Genomic DNA, 25543 nt, shown 5'->3' with positions numbered 1-25543 from the left:
ACTCAGACCCTATGCCCCTAACCCCAAGCATTTATCCTGCTAGCCCCCCTGACACTAAAGGGCAATTTAGCACGGCCAATCCACCTAACCCGCACATCTTTGGACTGTGGGAGGAAACCGGAGCACCCGGAGGAAACCCACGCAGACATGAGGAGAAGGTACAAACTCCACACTGACAGTCACCCAAGGCCGGAATTGAACCTGGGTCCCTGGCACTGTGCGGCAGCAGTGCTAACCACTGTGCCACCCTAATGATGAGTGCAAATAAGATTGTGAAATACATTTCACAATCCAGTTTCTCACTGTCAAAGCCCATCATATCTGCTCTAATTCGACACTACCATTACCCATAGAACTTGGTGCTGGGATTAGAATGAAGTCACACTGGTCACCACAGTGGCTTGGAATTTACCCTAGAATGTTGGGGAGTTGGGGGGGTGGTGGTTATTGAAGGGGGGGGTGGTGGGTGTGAGGTTGGTGAATGGAAGTTTACCAGCTGCTGGCCAAGGTTTCAAGTCCCATTCTGGGAGAAGATTGATACTCTGGTGCTGTGGGGATTGAGGCTTGTATTGTTCAAAATGCCATCGTTCAGACATTAAACTGAGGCTTTGTCTACCTGGTTTAGGACTGAGAGATCCCGTGGCACTACCTGGAAATTAGACGTGAATTTTCCCTGTGCCATTTATCCCTCAGTGATCCATTCTGATTTGAGTTTGTTCCCAGTTCAAATGTTAACGGTAACCCCAATTCAGCATTAAATTGTCTCTTTAACAGTATCAGCTAAGCTCACTCTGAGGCAATCCCCCTCTGAATCAGAAAGTTGTGAATTCACTCCAGTTCAAGGTGACTTGTTGGTGCAACATTGTAGGTGTGCCACACTGTTGGGAGTCTCAGCCATTCTTCAGACTAGACAATGAAGCAACTACCTGTCTGCTTGCTCTTGTGGGTAAGATGATCATAAAAGATCCCACAGCATCATTCAAAGAATAGATTCAGTTGATCTTTCTCTATACCCAAGCTATGACCCAACACTACATTCTGAACCTTCTCCTTTCCTTCTCCCCTATGTACTCCATGAACAGTATGCTTTGCCTGGTATAGCGCGCAGAAAACTGTGGGCGAGATTCTCCAGCCTCCCAGCTGCGTGCTTCCCCCGGCAGGAGCTATGTTGTTTGCTAGTGGCGGGATTCTCTGGTCCTGCCGCTGTCAATGGGAATTCCCATTGACATCACCCCACACCGGCGGGAATCCCGCGAGAGGGGTGCGCTGTCGGTGGGACCCGCAGAACCCGCTGGCGTGAACGGCCGGAGAATTCCAGCCATGATCTGCTACGCACACACTTCTTTCACTACTTACAAATCAGAGATTTTGCAAGCAAAGAAATCATTCTATTTCCTTTCTTGCCCCTAAGATCACCGACAGTGGCACGGTAGCACAGTGGGTTAGCACTGCTGCTTCACAGCTCCAGGGACCTGGGTTTGATTCCCAGCTTGGGTCACTGTCTGTGTGGAGTTTGCACATTAAGACCATAAGACCATAAGACATAGGAGCGGAAGTAAGGCCATTCGGCCCATCGAGTCCACTCCACCATTCAATCATGGTTGATTTCAACTCCATTTACCCGCTCTCTCCCCATAGCCCTTAATTCCTCGAGAAATCAAGAATTTATCAATTTCTGTCTTGAAGACGCTCAACGTCTCGGCCTCCACAGCCCTCTGTGGCAATGAATTCCACAGACCCACCACTCTCTGGCTGAAGAAATTTCTCCTCATCTCTGTTCTAAAGTGACTCCCTTTTATTCTAAGGCTGTGCCCCCGCGTCCTAGTCTCCCCTGTTAATGGAAACAACTTCCCTACGTCCATCCTATCTAAGCCGTTCATTATCTTGTAAGTTTCTATCAGATCTCCCCTCAACCTCCTAAACTCCAATGAATATAATCCCACGATCCTCAGACGTTCATCGTATGTCAGGCCTACCATTCCTGGGATCATCCGTGTGAATCTCCGCTGGACCCGCTCCAGTGCCAGTATGTCCTTCCTGAGGTGTGGGGCCCAAAATTGCTCACAGTACTCCAAATGGGGCCTAACCAGTGCTTTATAAAGCCTCAGAAGTACATCCCTGCTTTTGTATTCCAAGCCTCTTGAGATAAATGACAACATTACATTTGCTTTCTTAATTACGGACTCAACCTGCAAGTTTACCTTTAGAGAATCCTGGACTAGGACTCCCAAGTCCCTTTGCACTTTAGCATTATGAATTTTGTCACCGTTTAGAAAATAGTCCATGCCTCTATTCTTTTTTCCAAAGTGTACGACCTCGCACTTGCCCACGTTGAATTTCATCAGCCACTTCTTGGACCACTCTCCTAAACTGTCTAAATCTTTCTGCAGCCTCCCCACCTCCTCAATACTACCTGCCCCTCCACCTATCTTTGTATCATCGGCAAACTTGGCCAGAATGCTCCCAGTCCCGTCATCTAGATCGTTAATATATAAAGAGAACAGCTGTGGCCCCAACACTGAACCCTGCGGGACACCACTTGTCACCGGTTGCCATTCTGAGAAAGAACCTTTTATCCCAACTCTCTGCCTTCTGTCTGACAGCCAATCGTCAATCCATGTTAGTACCTTGCCTCGAATACCATGGGCCCTTATTTTACTCAGCAGTCTCCCGTGAGGCACCTTGTCAAAGGCCTTTTGGAAGTCAAGATAGATAACATCCATTGGCTCTCCTTGGTCTAACCTATTTGTTATCTCTTCAAAGAACTCTAACAGGTTTGTCAGGCACGACCTCCCCTTACTAAATCCATGCTGACTTGTCTTAATCCGACCCTGCACTTCCAAGAATTTAGAAATCTCATCCTTAACGATGGATTCTAGAATTTTGCCAACAACTGAGGTTAGGCTAATTGGCCTATAATTTTCCATCTTTTTTCTTGTTCCCTTCTTGAACAGTGGGGTTACAACAGCGATTTTCCAATCCTCTGGGACTTTCCCTGACTCCAGTGACTTTTGAAAGATCATAACTAACGCCTCCACTATTTCTTCAGCTATCTCCTTTAGAACTCTAGGATGTAGCCCATCTGGGCCCGGAGATTTATCAATTTTCAGACCTTTTAGTTTCTCTAGCACTTTCTCCTTTGTGATGGCAACCATATTCAACTCTGCCCCCTGACTTTCCTGAATTGTTGGGATATTACTCATGTCTTCTACTGTGAAGACTGACGCAAAGTACTTATTAAGTTCCTCAGCTATTTCCTTGTCTCCCATCACTAGATTACCAGCGTCATTTTGGAGCGGCCCAATGTCTACTTTTGCCTCCCGTTTGTTTTTAATGTATTTAAAGAAACTTTTACTATCATTCCTAATGTTACTGGCTCACACCCACCACCCCCCCCTTCAATAACCACCACCCCCCCAACTCCCCAACATTCTAGGGTAAATTCCAAGCCACTGTGGTGACCAGTGTGACTTCATTCTAATCCCAGCACCAAATTCTATGGGTAATGGCAATTTTTAGCACGGCCAATCAACCTAACCCGCACATCTTTGGACTGTGTGAGGAAACCGGAGCACCCGGAGGAAACCCACGCAGACATCTTATTATCCCGTGGAATTGTATATCTGGCATGGAAGTTGTCATTTGCGACTGTACAACGCTCACTTAGACCCACACCCAAGACTTCCTGCCCATTAATATCAATCATAACGTGCCAACTCCTGAGACTGAGGTTGTACGCATTCTGGAGACCATAAGCATTAGACTTTAATTTATTCGATAGACTGGTTATCTACTGCTGTTAACTTGTCAGTTATCTATGGGTTTAATCCTAAATTAATCTTGCCAATTTATATCAATCTCACTGATCTCAACTGCAAGTTAAATCTGCCAGAAGCCAATGCAGAATTACAGTGACAGAAACTGCCTTGGTGAGCTGTTATTTATTTCATTAGTCATGGAATCCCTACACTGCAGAAAGAGGCCGTCTGGCCCATCGAGTCTGCACTGACTCTCTGAAAGAAAATCCCATACGGGTCCTTCCCCCACCCTACCCCCACGTATTTACCCTGGCCAATCTACCTAACCTGCATATCTTTGGACACTACGGGGAATTTAGCCCTGCCAATCCACCAACCCTGCACATTTTTGGACACTAAGGGAAAATTTAGCATGGCTAATCCACCTAACCTACACATCTACAGACTGTGTGAGGAGACCGGAGCACCCGGAAGAAACCCATTTTCATCCCTATCTATTAACTATTTACACATGATAGGGAAGCCTATTTTTAGATTTCCAAATAGTCAAAATTGCTCCCACTGAAGTAAATAGAAACACACAATCAGGTGAGCTGTACAATGCACAGGTGAATCAACATTGTTCGGTTTACGCTACCATCCATAGTCAACAGTAACTGCAGTATTTAGATTTAGGTGTACTTAACCATCACTTTGAAGCTTTTTTTTCTGACTTCTCTGGTAACTGGTTAATTCATTCAGCAAATTGAATGGATCCAGAAGGGAGTTTAAATGAGAGACCCCTTGCCTTTAAACTGTGCCCCCCCCACCCACTCACCAACCCCCCCCCCCCCCCTCCCCCCCCCCCCCCCCCCCCCCCAACCACACCGCCCCTCCTCCCAGTTATTTTCAATCTTTCTTGATGTTATAAGCTTTCAGTTCTGGGATTTTTCTTGCTGACCTTCTTTTGTACCTTCACCTCTCTAACGCCTCGAGATCCTTTTTGCAATACGGAGTCCTTTGTACAATTTATTATCATCGGAGTAAACTGTCCTTTTCCTGAAATTATACAAGAGCGTTTGCCCATTCTAACCCCTGCTGTCGGCATCCGTCTGAAAGTAGGGCTGGGGAGGCAAAATTACTGGGATCGTTAGTTGAATGATGTGGTGGGAAGCTACTCTCAAATGTGTCAGGAAAGGTAAACTGAGGTAGGATGCATAACCTTCCTTTCCGTACCCACCTCTAGCTTCACGCTGGGATAACTGCATTAGAAGCAGTTCAGGGAGGGTGCACTCACCTGAAACCTGGGTTGGAGGTGTTATCGTATGAGGAAAGGTCAGACCGTTTGGGCCTGTATCCATTGGAGTTTAGTAGATTGAGAAGTAATCTTATTGGAACATTTAAGACCCTGAGGGGACTTGACAGGGTGGATGCTGAAGGGATGTTTCCCCTTGTGGGAGAAACTATAGAATCATAGAACCCCTACTGTACAGAAGGAGGCCATTCAGCCCATCAAGTCTGCACTGACAACAATCCCACCCAAACCCTATCCTTGTAACCCCATGTATTTACCCTGCTAGTCCCCCCTTGACACTAAAGGGCAATTTAGCATGGCCAATCCATTTAAGCTGCACATCTTTGGAGTGTGGGAGGAAACCGGTGCACCCGGAGGAAACCCACACAGACACGGGGAGAACATGCAGACTCCACACAGACAGTGACCCAAGGCCGGTATTGAACCCGGGTCCCTGACGCTGTGAGGCAGCAGTGCTAACCAGTATTCCACCAGGCCTAAAACTAGGAGACATGGTTTAAAAATAAGGGCCTCCCATTTAAGACGAAGATGAGAAGAAATGTTTTTATTTCAAGAGGGTTGTAAATCTTTGAAACTACCTTCCCCAGAGAGAGAAGTGGAGGCAGGGTCGTTGATTACTGGTATGGTAAAGAAAGATGGATTCTTGACCAACAAGGGGAGTCAAAGGTCATGGGGCTAGGCAGGAAAGTAGAGCTGAGGCCATAATCAGATCAGCCATGATCTTATTGAATGGTGGAGCAGGTTTATGGGGCCTACACCTGCGCCTAATTCATATGTTTGTATGTTCGCATGAACAGTCTCTTGGGCAGAGAGATCAATGTTTCCCATATGAGCTGTCATTGGAGTTTTTGTTCGAAAATGTGGACAATCCTGCTGTGTATTTCCAGCATTTCCTGCTTCTATTTTAAATCCCCGGCAGCTGTGTGTTTTAATTCTCTGCTGCGACCGCTTAAAGATTTCATATTACTCCAGAAAACACAATTACGCAGGATGTTTATGGCCAGCTTCTGTTGTGTAACTGAGGCAATGTTTAGCCATCTAATTAGATCAGTTTACCTCAGATTCGGAAATGTGAAATGGAATACAAAGGCCGTGAGATCAGATAATTGATCCTAAACACGAGGAAGCGATCCAACTCAGGGAATCCCAGGCACACATGACCTCTCTTTCTTTACAGTATAAAACTGCTATAGTTCACATGTCGGTCCATTGCTCTACATTTTTAACTCTTCAGATCTCTACTTCTCTTTCTCTTCCTTACAGATGTTCCTTAAGATCTTAATTTCTTAGACCAAGCCATCTCCTTATGTGGCTTGATGCCAAATTTTGTTCGTTTATAAGGGCAGCACAGTGGCACAGTGGTTAGCACTGCTGCCTCACAGCACCAGGGAACCAGGTTTGATTCCCGGCTTGGGTTACTGTCATAGGAATTAGGAGCAGAAGTATGTAAATTCAACTCTTCAAGCCTGCTCCGCCATTCAATCAGATCATGGCTGATCTCTCCCTGGTCTCAAATCCACCTCCCCACCTGTTCCCCATATCCCCTTACCCATTGTTTTATTAGAAATATATCTATCTCCTTGAAATCATTCAACAATTCAGACTCAGCTGCGCTATGAGGCAGAGAGTTCCACAAATTCAACACCCTCTGCAAGAAGTAGTTCCTCCTCATCTCAGTTTTAAATCTACCGCCTCTCAACCTATACCTGTGGCCTCGAGATTTCCCAATAAGAGGAAAGATTTGGGACAGGATTTTATAGCCTCACTCGAGCGAGACCGGAAATTCCCGTTGTCCGCCCCTCGCCTACTCCGATTCCACGGCAGACGCAGTGGTAGCATTCCGGCATTGGTCTATATTTACTTCATCAATCCCTTTTAAAACTTTATATACATCGATCAGATCCCCTCTCGTCCTTCTAAACTCCAGTGATTATAAGCCCAAACTGTTTAATCTCTCCTCATACGTCAACCTTTTCATCCCCTCTCTGTGTGGAATTTGCACAGTCTCCCCATGTCTGAGTGGGTTCCCTCTGGTTGCTCCGGTTTCCTTCCACAGTCTAAAGATATGCAAGTTAGGTGGATTGGCCACCTTAAATTGGCCTTTAGTGTCCCAAGATGTGTAGGTTAGGTGGATTAGCCATGGTAAAATGTATGGGGTTACAGAAATAGGGCGGGGGAAGAGGGACTGGGTAAGATACTCTGTCGGAGAGTCGGTGCAGACTCAATGGGCCGAATGGCCTCTTCTGCATGGTCGGGGTTCTATGATTCAATGCTCCTGTGAAGCACTTTGAGAATTTTCCTCAAGTTGTAGGTGTAATCCAAATGCAAGTTGTTGTTGGTATTTTCCCCAGGTTTTCGCAGCAAATCCTTGTCGGTATTTCCAGGAATGCACAGCTTAGGAATGTGCAAAACCACTGCAGTCCATCTGCAAGTCCAAATTTTAAATATATGCTGTCCTGTACCCCAGGGAGTAGCTTTTATTAATTCCCCTGTTGGAGCAATAAGAGATAATATTGGAGAATTGGCAAAATTAAAGGACAGAAATTCTGTGGAGCCTGCAACCTCTACAGCTGAGGTTCAGCTATTTGTTCCCAGCTGCGGAGTACCAATCTAAAAGCACTCGTTTGCAAAATCTATTCTCATCACTCATTGTCAGTCACTAGACAACTTACAGACCTCGCCAACATTCAGGCTTGGGTTGACAAGTGGCAAGTACCATTCACGCCACACAAGTGCCAGGCAACAAGAGGGAATCAAATCATCTTCCCTTGACATTAATTGCTGAATCCCCCACTATCAACATCCTAGGATTACCTTACTGACCTTAAACTGAATTGGACCAGCCATATAAATATTGTAGCTAACAGAACAAGTCAGAGACTGGGAATTCTTTGATAAGTAACTCACCTCCTGAATCCCTAGAGCCTGTTTACCATCTACAAGGCATAAGTCAGGAATGATGAATGAGTGAAACTCCAATAACACTGAAGAAGATGAACACCATTCAAGATAAAGCAGTCCGCTTGATTGGCACCCCATCCACCATCTTAAACATTCACTCCCTCCACCACTGACACACAGTGTGTACCACCGACAAGATCTACTGCAGTAACTCACCAAAACACCTTTTGGTGCTACCGTGGGGCGGCACGGTAGCACAGTGGTTAGCACTGCTGCTTCACAGCTCCAGGGTCCTGGGTTCGATTCCCGGCTCGGGTCACTGTCTGTGTGGAGTTCGCACATTCTCCTCGTGTCTGCGTGGGTTTCCTCCGGGTGCTCCGGTTTCCTCCCACAGTCCAAAGATGTGCGGGTTAGGTTGATTGGCCAGGTTAAAAATTGCCCCTTAGAGTCCTGGGATGCGTAGGTTAGAGGGATTAGCGGGTAAATATGTGGGGTAGGGCCTGGGTGGGATTGTGGTCGGTGCGGACTCGATGGGCCGAATGGCCTCCTTCTGCACTGTGGGGTTTCTATGATTTCTATGATTTCTATGACAGTATCTTTCTTAAGCTACAATCTCTACCATCGAGGTGGACAAGAGCAGCAGACACATGGGAACACAACCACCTGCATGTTTCCTTCCAAGCCGCACACCATCCTGAATTGGAACTTTACCATCCTTCCTTCACTGTCGCTGGGTCAAAATCGTGGAACGCTCTGACCTAACAGCACTATGAGTGTACACCACATGGGCTGCACTGGATCAAGAGGGCAGCTCACCACCACCCTCTAAAGGTGATGAGAGATGGGCAATAAATGCAGACCGAGCCAGCAATGCTCACAACCCGTGAACTAATCGATAAATATCGAGTAAGATTCAATCCCACCATGGCTGCTTGCGAATTTCAATTCAATTTTTAAAATATTATCAAACCTCAAACTGTCTTTGCTCAAGTCCCCCAGCAATTTTACCAACTGATTCAGTGGGTGGCATCAGGTCTTCTGTTTTTTTATTTCAGATTTCAAGCATTTGTGATTCTTTTCTCTTCTGTAATGGAGCCTTGAATGCATCAGCCTGCAAAATTACATGGGTAACTGACATATATTTACCAGCAGAGATCTATAACTAAATGAATACGAAAATGCACCTCCAAGGATGGTAGTGACCCACAGCTTGATCCGTTTGCATCTTACGATTGTGCAATCAATACCATTTCGTTTCTTCGACTGCTTAAATCAAACAGCTTAGGGGACAGACGGAAATTGTCTCCACGGTTGGCCTCGGACGTGACATTAAAATAAACAAACTGAAAGGTCTCTAGTTTGATCCCTGACTCACACTGATTGTATCCAGTGTGACAGGAAAGGAAATGCAGTGACGTAACTGGAGAGGGTGGGGGTGAGGAAGAGAAAAAAAAGGACTTGCATTTTATAAAGCACTTTTCTCGACCAACGGACATTTCATAGTGCTCCACAGTTAATGAAATACTTCATCAAGCGTATTCTTTTTATCCATTTGTGGGACATGGGCGTCGCTGGCTGGGCAGCATTTATTGTCCATCCCTAGTTGCCCGAGGGCAGTTGAGAGTCAACCACATTGCTGTGGCTCTGGAGTCACACGTAGGCCAGGCCGGGTAAGGACAGCAGATTCCCTTCCCTAAAGGACGTTAGTGAACCAGATGGGGTTTTTCCGACAATCGACAATGGTTTTGTAGTCATCAGTAGAATTATAATTCCAGATATTTTTTATTAAGTTCAAATTCCACCATCTGCCGTGGCAGGATTTGAACCCGGGTCTCCGGGACATGAGCTGAGTTTCTGGATTAATAGTCGAGCGATAATACCACGAGGCCACCGCCACCCCACTGACTGGGGTGGCATGGTGGCACAGTGGTTAGCACTGCTGTCTCACAGCACCAGGGACCCGGGTTCGATTCCTGGCTTGGGTCACTGTCTGTGTGGAGTTTGCGCGTTCTCCCCGTGTCTGTGTGAGTTTCCTCCGGGTGCTCTGGCTTCTTCCCACAGTCTGAAAGACGTGCTGGTTAGGTGCATTGGCCATGCTAAATTCTACCTCAGTGTACGCGAACAGGCGCTGGAGTATGGCGACTAGGGGATTTTCACAGTAACTTCATTGCAGTTGTTAATGTAAGTCTACTTGTAACTAATAAATAAACTTTAATGTAAAAGATGTGGTAAACCCCCACAAATGGCCATGCAATAATGACTGGATGATCTGTTTTTGTGCTGTGGATTGAGGAGTAACTATTGCCCAGGACTCAGTGATAACTCCTCTGCCGTTCTTCAAAATAATGATTTTGATTTGATTTGATTTATTATTGTCACATGTATTAACATAGAGTGAAAAGTATTGTTTCTTGTGCACTAGACAGACAAAGCATACCGTTCATAGAGAAGTAAAGGAGAGAGTGCAGGATGTAGTGTTACTGTCATAGCTAGGGTGTAGAGAAAGATTAACTTAATGCAAGACAAGTCCATTCAAAAGTCTGACAGAAGCAGGGAAGAAGCTGTTCTTGAGTCGGTTGGTACGTGACCTCAGACTTTTGTATCTTGTTCCCAACGGAAGAAGGTGGAAGAGAGAATGTCCGGGGTTCTTGGGGTCTTATGCTGGCTGCTTTGCCGAGGCAGCGGGAAGTGTAGACAGAGTCAATGGATGGGAGGCTGGTTTGCATGATGGATTGGGCTACATTCACGACCTTTCGTAGTTCCTTGCGGTCTTGTGCAGAGCAGGAGCCATACCAAGCTGTGATGCAACCAGAAAGAATGCTTTCTCTGGTGCATCTGTAAAGGTTGGTGAGAGTCGTAGCTGACGTGCCAAATTTCCTTAGTCTTCTGAGAAAGTAGAGGCATTAGTGGGCTTTCTTAACTATAGTGTCAGCAGGGGGGGTTGTTGGTGATCTGGATACCTAAAACCTTGAAGCTCTCAACCCTTTCTACTTCATCCCCATTGATGTAGACAAGGGCATGTTCTCCTTTATGCTTCCTGAAGTCGATGACAATCTCCTTTGTTTTGTTGACATTGAGAGAGAGATTATTGTTGCCGCACCAGTTCGCCAGATTCTCTATCTCATTCCTGTACTCTGTCTCGTCATTGTTTGAGATCCGACCCGCTATGGTGGTGTAATCAGCAAACTTGAAGATGCTATGGGAACTTCTATATTCATCCAGGCAGATAGATGGGGCCTCAGCTTTAATGCCTTATCCAAAAGTGGTTCAAAGAAGGCAGGTCACCACCACCTTCTCCAGGACAATTAGGGATGGACAATCTGACACCCTCAGTCGTGCACTGGAAGGTCAGCATTGCTTCTTCAACTCAAGCCCAGGAGTGGGACTTGAACCCTGAACCTTGGGTCTGACCGTATATGAATGATCCCTCATTATCTTTGGGTTGCCAGGTCTAGTAGACTGCGTTCCTGGAGGGTTCATCGAATGACTTCCTGAATCCAACTGTCCCCCCTCCTCCCCTTTGATCACTTCACCCGTCAATGCAGCATTTTCGCTCACCAACTGGCAAGTGAAAGGACTTTTCATTACCCAACTGAATGGTTCCTGACTGCCAGACAAACAGCCATTTCCCCAACCTTTGATAGCTTTATAAACAATAAACAGAAACATTCACAGAGTATGAAAAGAACACACACACAGAATTTTGTTTAATGCCCCAGTGTCTTTCCAGTTCACAGTTGTGTCCTGGAGATGAATCTTTAATTCCTGGAGGTAGCAGGCCAGGGCTAGAGAATTGGCGGCCGTACTTGAGACACACAGATCCTTTGCTCTATGTGAAGCCTCCAGCCGCATGACACTGCACTTTTGAGTAATTGGCCAGTTTGGATTTGTCCTGCTTTTTGTGTACACAACAGACCAAGGCAATCTTCCACATTGCTGGGTAGACGCCAGTGTTGCAGCTGTGCGGGAACAGCTTGGCTAGGGGCGCGGCAAGTTCTGGACACAAGTCTTCAGTACTATTGCTGGAATATTGTCAGGGCCTCGAGTGCCTTCAGCTGTTTCTTGAGATCACACAGAGTGAATCGGTGCTGGGGACCTCCAGAGGAGGCCAAGATTGTTGCAAATGTTTCAGTTTTATCTTTTGCACTGACGTGCTACCATCAGGGGAGCGAACGGTGCAGTGATATTTTCACTGGACTAGTAATCCAGAGACCCAGGGTAATGCTCTGGGGACCCAGGTTAGAATCCCACCATGGTGGATGGTGAAATTTGAATTCAGTTAAAAGAAAATCTGGAATTAAAAGCCTAATGATGACCATGAAACCATTGCTGATTGTCATAAAAAGCCATCTGGTCCACTAATGTCCTTTAGGGAAGGAAATCTGCCATCCTTACCTGATGTGGCCTACATGTGATACCACCACCTCACCTAACTGGAAAACCATCATTGAAGGATGGCCTGATTCAATTCAGCATGCGCACAACCACAATTAAATAACTTTGGCTTTACTGGACAAGCTAGGCATCTCCCAGGAGGCTGGGTAAGATGGTCTGTCGAAGAGTTGGTGCAGACTCGATGGGCCAAATGGCCTCCTTCTGCACTGTAGGGATTCTATGGTTCTAATATGTCAAACACAGCTGTTCCACATATTCCAAGTGCTATTTTCAGTTTATTTAGTGTGCCTAGAGAAATCATGACCAATAACGGTCCTCAATTTATCAGTAAGCCATTTTAGGACATGTCTGAGAAGTGAAATATCGATCACACTACTTCTTCTCCTCATTATTCTCGATCTAATAGCCTAGCTCAACAAATGATCCACACAATGAAATTCCTAATTCGCAAATGTAGAAAGACGAAGCAAGAAATACACATTGCAATGTTACATCTGAGAGCAACACCTTTAAATACAGCTATTCCATCACTGGCAGAGCTCGTGTTCGACAGACCACTGCATACCAATTTACTTACTCTTTCTATTCTCTCAGAAACTAGACAGTGATGTCTAAAATAGCAAGAGAAGGTGGCCAATGGACTAGCTGGATCCACCACAGTTTGCCTATCGCCGCAACACGTCCACAGCAGACACCATTTCCCTGGTCCTGCACTCAACCCTGGAACACCTAGATAACAAAGGTCAGACTCCTATTTATTGACTACAGCTCAGCCTTCAACGCCATTATTCCCACGAAACTCATCTCCAAACTCCGTGGCCAGCGCCTCAGCACCTCCCTCTGCAACTGGATGCTGAACTTCCTAACTCACAGATCAGTAAGAATAGGCAACAACACCTCCTCCATGATCATCCTCAACACCGGTGCCCCACTGTGTTCTCAGCTCCCTACTATACTCCTTATACACCAATGACTGTGTGGCCAAATTCCCCACTAATTTGATTTTCAAGTTTGCTGATGACACCACTGTAGTGTGTCGGATCTCAATCAATAACAAGAGTACAGGAATGAGATAGAGAATCTGGTGAACTGGTGTGATGACAATAATCTCTCCCTCATTGTCAACAAAACGAAGAAGATAGTCATCGACTTCAGGAAGCGCAGTGGAGGACATGCTCCTGACAACATCAATGGGGACGAAGTAGAAAGGGTCGAGAGCTTCAAGTTTTTAGGTGTCCAGATCACCAGCAATCTGTCCTGGTCCACCCCATGCCGACACTATAGTTAAGAAAGTACACCAATGCCTCTACTTTCTCAGAAGACTAAGGAAATTTGGCATGTCAGCTACGACTCTCACCAACCTTTACAGATGCACCAGAGAAAGCATTCTTTTTAGTTGTATCACAGCTTGGTATGACTCTTGCTCTGCCCAAGATCGCAAGGAACTATAAAAAGTCGTGAATGCAGCCCAATCCATCACGCAAACCAGCCTCCCATCCATTGACTCTGTCTACACTTCCCGCTGCCTTGGCAAAGCAGCCAGCATAATTAAGGACCACACGCACCCCGGACATTCTCTCGTCCACCTTCTTCCATCGGGAAAAAGATATAAAAGTCTGAGGTCACGTACCAAACGACTCAAGAACAGCTTCTTCCCTGCTGCTGTCAGACTTTTGAATCGACTTACCTTGCATTAAGTTGATCTTTCTCTACACCCTAGCTATGACTGTAACACTACATTCTGCACTCTCTCGTTTCCTTCTCTATGAACGGTATGCTTTATCTGTATAGCGCACAAGAAACAATACTTTTCACTGTATGTTAATACATGAGACAATAATAAGTCAAATCAAATCATTTTGCAGAATTGAAATACGGGTACAGAATTGCTGAGTTGACAGTTGGGACAACAAATTCGCATCTAGGATCTCACAGAAGATGTGTGGCAACCAGTCGCAGTGACAAGAATTTGCTCATAGCCAAAGTCCTATGACGTTATTACACACAAAGGAGCAATGGTGAGTTGCAACCGAAGACAAATCAGATATATTCTAGCTCCTCAACCCCAGTACATAAAAACATAGAAAATAGGAGAAGTAGGCCATTCGGCCCTTCGAGCCTGCTCCGCCATTCATTATGATCATGGTTGATCATCCAACTCAATAGCCTGATCCTGCCTTCCCCCCATATCCTTTGGTCCCCTCTACCTCAAGTGTTATATCCAACTGCTTCTTGGAAACATTCAATGTTTTGGCCTCAGCTACTTTCTGTGGTAGTGAATTCCACAGGCTGACCACTCTCTGGGTGAAGAAATTTCTCCTCATCTCTATCCTAAACGGTATACCCTGTATCCTCAAATTGTGACCCCTGGTTCTGGACACTCCCATCATTGGGAACATCCTTATTGCATCTACTCTGTCTCGTCCTGTTAGAATTTGATAGGTTTCTATGAGATCCCCCCTCATTCTTCTGAAGTCCAGTGAATACAATCGTAATGGACTCAATCTCTCCTCATACGTCAGTCCCGCCATTCCAGGAATCAGTTCTGCTGAACCTTCTCTGCACTCCCTCCAGAGCAAGACCATTCTTTCCTCAAAAAGGGAGACCAAAACTGCACACAATATTCTAGGTGTTGCCTCACCAATGCCCTATATAATTGCATCAAGACATCCCTGCTCCTGTACAAAAATCCTCTCGCTATAAAGGCCAACATACCATTTGCCTTTTTTCCTGCCTGCCGCACCTGCATGCTTATGTACAGACCTATTGCACTGAGGACAAAGTCCCAAATGTAACCTGGAACAACATCCAAGGATGACAATCCCATATATAACTTCCCTGCAAGGTCACCATTACCTATTCCTTTTAGAAAGATGAAGGAGAGATCTCATTGAAACTTACAGAATAATGAAAGGCCTGGATAGAGTGGATGTGAGTAAGATGTTCCCATTAGTAGGAGAAACTAGGATCTGAGGGCATAGCCTCAGAGTAAAGGGATGACTCTTTAGAACCAAGATGAGGAATTTCTTCAGTCAGAGGGTGGTGAATTTGTGGAATTCATTGCTGCAGAGGGCTGTGGAGACCAGTTCATTGAGTTCACTTAAGACAGAGATAGATAGGTTCTTGATTGGTAAAGGGATCGAAGGTTATGGGGAAAAAGTGGGGGAATGCGGTTGAGAAACTTTTCAGCCATGATCGAATGGCGGAGCAGACTCGATGGGCCAAATGGTCCAATTCTGCTCCTATATCTTATGGTCATATGGTCTAAAATCTGGGCATACCAGCAGATTACCTTTACACTTTAGAGACTCATCAGTTCTATACATTTATGGAATGGTAGCTAAACATGAACATGTATTGTAAATAGCTATACTTCTTTGGAAGGTAGGAGAGTATCTTTAAAGAGGAAGGGGAATGTTGCAATATGCCTTTAAGGGATTGCTGCATACCATCACGAGAAGGGAAGTGTATCATGTGATCCAGTCTCAGTTTCACTTTGGCCTGGAGCAGAGCACAGGACACACAGCTCTGCTGCTCTTTTAAAGTTTTCTATCCCTGTATATCAGTCCTCATGTGTCTAGTGTAGTGAAACTACAACCCTGTTCACTCAATTCCCCATGAGTGAATGGTGCTTTATATCATTATAATAACACAACAGAAGCCATGGTACAGCAGTGGCGCAAACAATGAATAGTTAAGATATAATTTCAAATGTTGATTTCTGCAGGAATTAAAATTTTCAGATTGTGAAATGAAGTGGCCCGTAGGAGTACACTGTCAATTATATTCAAAGTAATAACTTTAAATAAAGGGCAGCAGGGTAGCACAGTGATTAGCACTGTTGCCTCACAGTGCCAGGGACCTGGGTTCGAATCCCAGCTTGGGTCGCTGTCTGTGTGGAGTCTGCACGTTCTCTCTGTGTCTGTGTGGGTTTCCTCCTGGTGCTCCGGTTTCCTCCCACAGTCCAAAGATGTGCGGGTTAGGTGGATTGGCCATGCTGAATTGCCCCTTAGTGTCAGGGGGACTAGCTAGGGTAAATATGTGGGGTTATGGGAATGGAGCCTGGGTGGGTTTGTGGTCGGTGCAGACTCGATGGGCCAAATGGCCTCCTTCTGCACTGTAGGATTCTATGATTCTAATCAATCGCTGATCCCAGCATAGTATCTGATACATATGGATGATATTGGAATAATGTAGATTAGAGGGGCTTTAGATTGGTACCACTGGTCGGCGCAACATCGAGGGCCGAAGGGCCTGTACTGCGCTGTAATGTTCTATCTATCTATCTGATTTCAAAAATGAGTGGCTGAATCATTTGCAAAGTTAGTTTTGTTGCTGCTGATTGCAGCTGGGAGCAAATCATGATTAAATTGTCAAAGAATTTGCTAAAACAAATTCTTATTAAACTGCAGTCTCCAGCTAACATTTATTTGCATCCGGCAGCCAATTACGAAAAGGTATAAACAGGGGATAAATATTAAATAAATATCGCTGCAAGAACAAACAGTTCTTCTCGCTCCGCATCACAAGACTCTGGCTGGGAGCTGTGGATTTGAAGAGTACTTCACCTGTGATTGACACAGGAGATAATGCAGCAAACAATCATGCTCAGAAGTAATGTCCCGGTGTTTCAAGGATTGCCCTGCATCTCGTTTTATGATTGCAGGAATTAGCAGCGTGAGAAATAATTAGGATTAACATTCGCGATACATTTGCGTCTTCAAACAGTGTGAGCTCTGCTTTAATCAACCGACTGAAGAAGCTATAGACAGGACAATGCAGCTCTCTGATGGGTTATGCCCAGGAGCCAAGTTGTCCCTTCTAAATGCGTTCCTGTTATAATTTCTGTACACTCAGCCCACCAGTACCATTCTGGCAGCTGCCATCTCATTGACACTAGTTTAGCAAGCTCGATCCTGCCATTGATTTTAATGAGGGCGGAACCATAACCTCTAGCTGTTATTTTGGTGAGGCAAATGCTCATAGATTCCCTAAAGTGCAGAAGGAGGCCATTCGGCCCATCGAGTCTGCACCAACCGCAATCCCACCCACGCTCTATCACCATAACCCCATGCATTGACCCCAGCTAGTCCTCCCTGATGCTAAGGGGCAATTTAGCACGGCCAATCCATCTAACCTGCACATCTTTGGACTGTGGGAGGAAACCGGAGCACCCGGAGGAAGCCCACGCAGACACGGGGAGAACGTGCAAACTCCACACAGACAGTGAGCCAAGCCGGGGATTGAACCCAGGTCCCTGGTGCTGTGAGGCAGCAGTGCTAACCACTGTGCCGCCTTGCCGCCAAACGAGCAAGTACAAGGAAATGTTAAAGGTAAAATACTGTGGATGCTGGAATCGGAGACAAAAACAGAAAAATGCTGGAAAATCTCGGCAGGTCTGACAGCGCCTGTGGAGAGAGAATAGAGCCAACGTTTCGAGCTGAGAGGAAAGAATATCAGGCAATATTTATACAGTGGGGGTAGAGGAGGCTGTAATTGGACAAAGGAAATGTAAATAGTGATGATGAAGGCTGAGAAATGTGCTAAAAGTGTCCATTAAGTAATCGGAATATGTGAATGGCTGAACAAGGATACAGATTGTTAAGTGACCATCTGAGGAATGTGGCAGTTGCCCTGATGGGGAAGGATGGTTGGGGGGGTGTGGGGGTTGTTTGGAGACAAGCTGGAGAGCGAGTGCGGGAAATACTAGCACCCTAATTTCCATCAGCATTCATGACGTATGGTATGGATGCAAATTTTCAGCAAATTCCAATCCATTTAATCCATTTTGACCTTGGTTTACATCACGCTCTTGGAAGGAAACAAACATAGTTTCGAGAAACTTCCAATCAGAAGGTGTCTCCTGGCCTCTCCATTTCCATGTTGCATATGAGCACATTGTTTAATTGGGCCAGAATTTGTGGCCAAAACAATGGCTAGTTTAATCACGCATCCCTTTATTAATGAGTAAATTGTCCAGCAATGTATGGCGAGGGAGACATGCACTGAGTTGCAAATTGCTGCAAACTTTTGGGTGATTTACGTGAACCATACTTAAATAAGCTCTTAATGAAACTTTAACAATTTCCGAGCTAGTACTACAAAACTAAAAGGATCCCACTGATGGAATATCACAATTCTGAATTGAAAACCATCTGCTATTACTCCCAAAATCCTTGCAGGTCATTGGCTATGATATGGAGAGCCTATTCCATTCTCAAGAACATTGGAGATAGTGGCCAGCCCACTGTAAGTCAAGTCGAGGGAACCACTATGCCTCACTGTTCACTTGTCAAGAAGACAAGAGCTGATGCAGCCGTAACTCAGCATTCTCCATTCATCGGGAAAGTCCACATGGAATATTGGGAGTGAAACTCACACATTTCTGCTTCTCTTCCCCCTGAGATTTTCCCCTGCACAGTATCACCATCTCTGTTTCTTTTCAGAGCTCAAAGCTAATATTCGAAGGCTTGATGGCCTTGAACAATCATTACAATACAGTAAATCTGTCATTTGCTGATAGCCAGCCTAATGTGTGGGATGTCGGAAAAGGACGAGACCATTCTTCCCCTCAATACTGTTCTGCCATTCAAGCAAATCGTCGATTGCTTGAATTTCAATTCCATTTACCTGCCTTTGTTCTCTCTCCTTTGATATCCTGACGTGACAAAAATCTATTGATCTCAGACCTGAATGTTTCAAACAACCCAGTGTTCATATTTTAGGGAGTACATTCTACATTTCCATTACACTTTGTGCTTCTGAATTGACATCTAAATCATAGAAACATAGAAGATAGGAGCAGGAGGAGGCCATTTGGCCCTTCGGTCATGGCTGATCGTCCAACTCAATAGCCTAATCCTGCTTTTCCCCATAACCTTTGATCCCATTCGCCCCAAGTGCTATATCCAGCCGCTTCTTGAATATATCCAACGTTTTGGCATCAACTACTTCCTCTGGTAATGAATTTCACAGGCTCATCACTCTTTGGGTGAAGAAATGTCTCCTCACCTCCGTCCTAAATGGTCTACCCTGAATCCCCAAACTGTGACCCCTGGTTCTGGACTCCCCCACCATCGGGAATATCCTCCCTGCATCTACCCTGTCTAGTCCTGTTAGAATTTTATAAATCTCTGTGAGATCCCCCCTCATTCATCTGAATTCCAGCGAAAACAATCCTAATCTCATCAATCTCTCCTCATACATCAGTCCCGCCATCCCCGGAATCAGCCTGGTAAACCTTAGAATCATAGATTTCCCTACAGTGCAGGAGAAGGCCATTTGGCCCATCAAGCCTGCACTGACCACAATCCCACCCCATGCATTTACCCTAGCTAGTCCCCCTGACACTAAGGGTCAATTTAGCATGGCCAATCAACCTAACTCACACATCTTTCGAGTATGGAAGAAACCAGAGCCCCCGGAGGAAACCCATGCAGGCACAAGGAGAACGTGCAAACTCCACACAGACAGAGACCCAAGCTGGGAATCGAACCCGGGTTCTTGGTGCTAACCACTGTGCCACTGTGCTGCCCCAAATGAGCTGCCTATTTTAAATATTATGTCTCCTTGTTCTAAATTCCCCGCCTTTTCTGTATCAAATCTCTGAATCATTCTGTACATTATTATTAGATCACCATTTAACCTTGTAAATACAAGGGATTACAAAACTGTTTGAGCGACCTGTCCAGGTAACTTAACCCTTTGAATCCTGGTATTATTCTGGTGAATTTGCTCTGAACCCCTTTTCTAAAGCAATATACCTTTCCTGAGCATTCGTGCCCAAAACAGAAAGCAGTACTCCATATGGAGCCTGGCCAAGGCTTTGTCCAACGCAAGTATCACCTCCTCATTTTCCAATTTCAAAACCCTTGAGATATGTCTCCCGAGGCTCACCGTAGCAACCAGGCCATATCTGGACAGCATCTGCCCTTATTATTTGATTTGATTTTATTATTGCCACATGTATTGGGATGCAGTGAAAAGTATTGTTTCTTTCACTCTGTACAGACAAGGTTCATAGAGAAGGAAAGGAGAGAGTGTAGAATGTACTGTTACAGTCATGGCTAAGCTGTAGAGAAGGATCAACTTAGTTCGAGGTAGGTCCATTCAAAAGTCTGATGGCAGCAGGGAAGAAGCTGTTCTTGAGTCGGTTGGTACGTGACATCAGACTTTTGTATCTTTTTCCCGACGGAAGAAGTTGGGAGAGAGAATGTCTGGGGTGCGTGGGGACCTTTATTATGCTGGCTGCTTTTCCGAGGCAGCGGGAAGTGTAGACAGAGTCAATGGATGGGAGGTTGGTTTGCGTGATGGATTGGGCTACATTCACGACCCTTTGTAACTAATTAAATTGTCTTTAGCTGCATCTGATTACTATGTGCCCAATATTTATGATTGGCAAAAGGATCAGAGGCAATATGATGGAAGACTGTTTAATGCAGCAAACGGTTGTGGTCTGAAACAACCTGAAATGGGTGGCAAGTACAGTTGTGGCTTTGGGAACTGGATATGCGCTTGCTTGGAGGGAAAAAATGTTACAGGGCTACAGGGAAAGAGTTTGTGAGTTGGACTTGCTAAATTGTCCTTCCAGGGAGCCGGCACAGGCTTGATGGGCTGAATGGCCTCTTCCTGTGCTGCAACAATTCCATGATTCTAAGATCCACTAGAACTAAGTCCATGCCAAAAGATCACAACAGAGGGAGAAACGCTGGAAATGCTGCAACTTGACATCTGAAAGACTGCTTCACGTTTCGGGTCTGCCCTTTCGTTAGAAATGATGGCGATGAACAATTAAACCCAAAATGTTAAAATATTTCGCTGAGGCTTTCCAGCTTAGTATCCCTGACTAGGAGAATATATAAGAAAACAGCAAACCCCACCTACACTTCTGTTTCTTTTTATTTTAAAGATAATAACCCATCACTCGATGGCCTTGAGCAGATGCCAGTGTTTGAAAGTGAGTGCGTGCAAAGTCACTGTGCTGAGACGAATATTTGTTTTTATTTCCCTCAGTTAGTTTTTTCTGATCCAGCAGGTGTTGGTCCTTCAAAAGCACTTTATTCCTCACTCAGAAAGGGAAGATTTCCAGGGCTTTTGGAAAAGAACAGAGAAGTGTGATTAACTGGTAGCTCTTTCAGAAAGAGATACATGCATGATGGGCCGACCAACCTTCTTGTGTGCTGTGTGTGATTCTATGATTGTAATTCTAACTCGGGTACGGTGGGCACTGGATAATGCAGCAAGCTGGCACCTGCCGTTCGCCTCTAGCTGCCTTGGGCAGTGCCTCTGACACCATTGAATCATAGAAACCCTACAATGCAGAAGGAGGCCATTTGGCCCATTGAGTCTGCACTGACTCTCTGACAGAGCATCTTACCCAGGCCCTATCCCCGGACCCCCACATACTTACCCTGCTAATCCCCTTAACCTACACATCTTGGGACACTAAGGGGCAATTTAACGTGCCCAATCCACCTATTCTACACATCTTTGGACTGTGGGAGGAAACCGGAGCACCCGGTGGAAATCCATGCAGACACGGGGAAAATGTGCAAACTCTACACAGTCACCCGAGGCTGGAATTGAACCCAGACCCCTGGCGCTGTGAGGCAGCAGCGCCAACCGCCGTGCCGCTGAGATTAAGGATTGCACACGGGATCTTTTTGGTCTATACAGCAGAATGCCACATCAGGCAAGACCAGTCAGCCAGTAAGGGAAACATGAAAAACAGGTCCCTCCGAAGTTCCTCCAGTTCATATTGTGCACGACAGCATCATATGTATTCCTCTGGATCAGGTCTGGACTCCAACACTTACAAATCTCATTACCTAATGACAGGATCCATTATGTAAAAGAGAATCTCATCTGTTAATGGCAAGGCCTGTGGTATTTGGACACAGTGGCTGTATGAAGTGATCTTTATGGGCAGAAATCTGCACTGACAACAAATGCTCAGATTCAAATGAAATGATCATCCTCGATAAAGAACAAGTAATCCACCATTAAAGAGCACATAAAGAAGCATCGAACAAAATAAAATCACACAGCCACATTGCTAACTACCTCCCCCTCACTCGTGACTTCTTCCTTCTTAGGTATTTTTACGCAGGCCCCTGATTAATTGAGATTGTGTAGGAGACATAAGACTGGAACATTGCTAAATGCAGTACTCATAATCTGGCAGCAGAATTGGAGATGCAGGAAAAAAAAAGAGCTGGCCTCTAGCTCTGCTCTGAGGATCAAGGGGGACAAATATTGAAGAGACAAATGAGAATGCACCTTGTGTGTCTCTCTGCACAGAGAGAGAGAGGGGAGAGAGATGGGGACAGGAAGAGACAGAACAGAAGAGCAATAAAAGATGTGGAGACGCACGCAGAAAAGCAGGAAGAGAGGAGCAGGATGGCAGAAGCAGATAGAGAGGGAGAGAGAGACACAAATACACAGAGAGATAGGCAAACAGACATGGAACGACCCTGAACATAAGTTAGTGAATGACCCTGACGTAATGTGGATTATTTGGCCTGTCTCTCAATGTGAACCAGGTAACCAGAGAGCAAACTGCAGGTACACAATCCTGAGACCCTACTTGGTAACTGATTGATAACAGTTATGTAAGAGTCCCCAGCAACCACCGTATGTTTCCATAGAAACAGCAATCTATCATGTTTTAGCTAACGGTTAGCCTAATTCTTTGTTCCAAAACGCCAGGGTTTCTGCATGTATGTAAACATACATGTGTTGTATATGTGCACACATGCATGAATGCATCACCTATTTAGAAAATATATATAAAATATATACACACACGCACATACGTACAGTGAAAATCTGACAGAATTGCATTCACAAAACTAGCTGAAGTAAATCAGTTTTGCCTTTCCTTCCACTGCAGCTAGCTGCTGGGAATTAGATAATAATGAAATATCCGTGCAGTGTTATGAATTTTATGTTGGCATGGGTCTGTGTAAAAGCTGCTTTGTAAATATATGTTGCTGATAGGTGATAGTCAAGCAGCTTCACATCTTATCAATCACAGAATTGCAACACACACAGGCTAATAATAGGATTTAACTGCAGACCACACAGATTAATAGATCCAGTTATTACAGAGGCCAATCTCTTTTCACATGTTTAATATTGTCAAATAAAACTTCTCAATGTATGATTTCACTTCTATCTGGTAATCTCACCTGATTAATACCAATTGATAGGCTTAGTGAGATACCATATTTTCAATGACATTATCATGTGTAATATCACCTGCTCTCAATTATTCTGGTACATTTTAGTGTCTAAAATCTTCCAAGACCCTGTTAGGATCAACTTCTTAATTTTTAAAAAATTGCATTAAATGGTCTTAAATTATCCAGGGAATGACTGGGACTCCAGGTACTAGAATTCGCCTTACCAGATAAGCTCCCACTGTTCCCTGTGCCAGCATCAGTGCGCACTCTGAGATCAGGAAGATCTTGATGTTGGAAAAGCAGGATTTTTTCCCGTCTTTCTGGACGTCGCTGGCGCCGCTGCCCCGAGGTTGTCCACTCTGCATCCTTTTTTCCTGATCGCCTGTGCCTCTCTCTCAGCCAGACAGCGACACAGAAGCACACACAGCACACACACACAGAGTGGAAGAAGTCAGCCCGGATCCTGCCTCTGTCTAAACACCCCCCTCCTCCCCAAACCCCCCCTCCTTCCCTGCAGGATCACCGCTCCAACATTCTCCTCCTCATCCCTATAATGTCCTTCCAGCTCCCATTGTCACCTCATACAGGACCCTCCCTCTCCCTCTGTCTCCTCTGTAGGGTGGGTTAGCTCACTGGGCAGTGTCTTCCTCTCTCCGCCGACCCTCCCCGGAGGAGGAGGGGGAAAAGGCCCTCTTTACATTTATCTTCAACCCCAAGCGGCTGGCTGGCTGATGTTTTGCAAAGCATTTCCTTCCCCAACCCCACTCTTCAGCTGTGTCCCCGAGCCGTCAGCGGACGGCAAAGCTTCATCACTGCTCCTTAATCCTCCCCCCCTTCGCTTCACTGTCACTCACCAGCTTCCCAATCCAGACAGAGAGAGAGGGAAAGAACAATTCAGGCAAATTGAGCAAACCTTCACCTGTAACACAGCCTGCAGACCATTCTTTTGTCAGAGATTCCTACATAGAGAGCACAGATTTTTCCCTCTGCCTATGTGATCCTCTCCCTAACACACACACACACACAGACTGCATTTCTGGTTCAAACAGAACGCTTAACATAAAACATGCCTTGTCACATTCCATTAGTCTGTGGTCTGATTGAGATTTGAGATTGGGATTAGATAATAGTTACCCAATTCTAAAACACAGCCACCTCAAAACCTGCATGCATTGTAAAATAATATATAGTAAAAGACATTGGCTCAAATCGTGTTGTCTTCTGAATTTGTAGTTGGATAGTCGAGATTTTTGTACAGAATATTATTGATATCAAATTACAATTTCCTTCAAAAATTCAAACTTATGTTGATTGAAGCATATCCTTTCAACTTGTTCAGTCAAGGTGTTTTTTTAAATTGTGGCTAGCATAGTCAGTGTTCATTCTTCAATAGAATTAAGTCGAGATTTTTGTACACATCATTATCGATAGCAATCGCAAACAATCAACCATTTCCTTCAAGCCTGCTAAGTTCTCTTTAATAAAGCACATCCCCTCGATTGGTTCAGTAATAAAAGTTAACGGTTCTAAAAGTCGCCTGCTTGAGATATATTTGGAAATGTGAAGTGCCTCCCAGCTGCTGGGACTGCAGCGAGGGTGTGTGTGTGTGGAAAATTGCTGAATGATTTGTGGGATTTATTGCCAGATTTTTCTTTATTTTGCCATGGGCCGTGTTTGTGTGTTTTTGAAAGTATATATATACATATTTCAAAAACTGAATTTCGAATTGAAGGTTCAAGCAGCCGGGACTGCAATCCAAACGTGTCGTGGCCACACCAGTAGCTCCACATTCTGCAGTGCGTAATACCCCATGTGCAAAAAAAAATCTTCAGCAAACGATCCGGACGGAAATGTTAAAAAAAATCTGCTCCAGAACTGAGTTTACGAAGGTTACCTCTGCTACATTTTTGGGCGGTGGCACAGTGTTCTTGAAATATATTTTTGAAACATTTTGTCCAATATAAGTTGGTCAATTATTAAAACAAAACGGTTCAAAAATATATTTCAAGGTA

At 45.0% G+C, this 25543-nt stretch overlaps 1 protein-coding gene across 1 annotated transcript in view; it reads right to left on the bottom strand.

The window, feature by feature from the left end:
• The window catches only part of slco3a1a (solute carrier organic anion transporter family member 3A1a), a 215020-nt gene extending 191124 nt beyond the window's left edge, over positions 1–23896 (bottom strand). The window contains exon 1 of the mRNA XM_078241289.1: positions 23756–23896. Coding sequence (XP_078097415.1) covers positions 23756–23896 — 141 coding nt within the window. The remainder of the gene's footprint in view (positions 1–23755) is intronic.
• Positions 23897–25543: the final 1647 nt, after the last annotated feature.

Source organism: Mustelus asterias, chromosome 24, assembly GCF_964213995.1.
Source record: "Mustelus asterias chromosome 24, sMusAst1.hap1.1, whole genome shotgun sequence".
Classification (NCBI taxonomy): domain Eukaryota; kingdom Metazoa; phylum Chordata; class Chondrichthyes; order Carcharhiniformes; family Triakidae; genus Mustelus; species Mustelus asterias.
The sequence above is the reverse complement of the archived record's forward strand: the minus strand, read 5'-3'. Positions and strand labels throughout refer to the sequence as shown.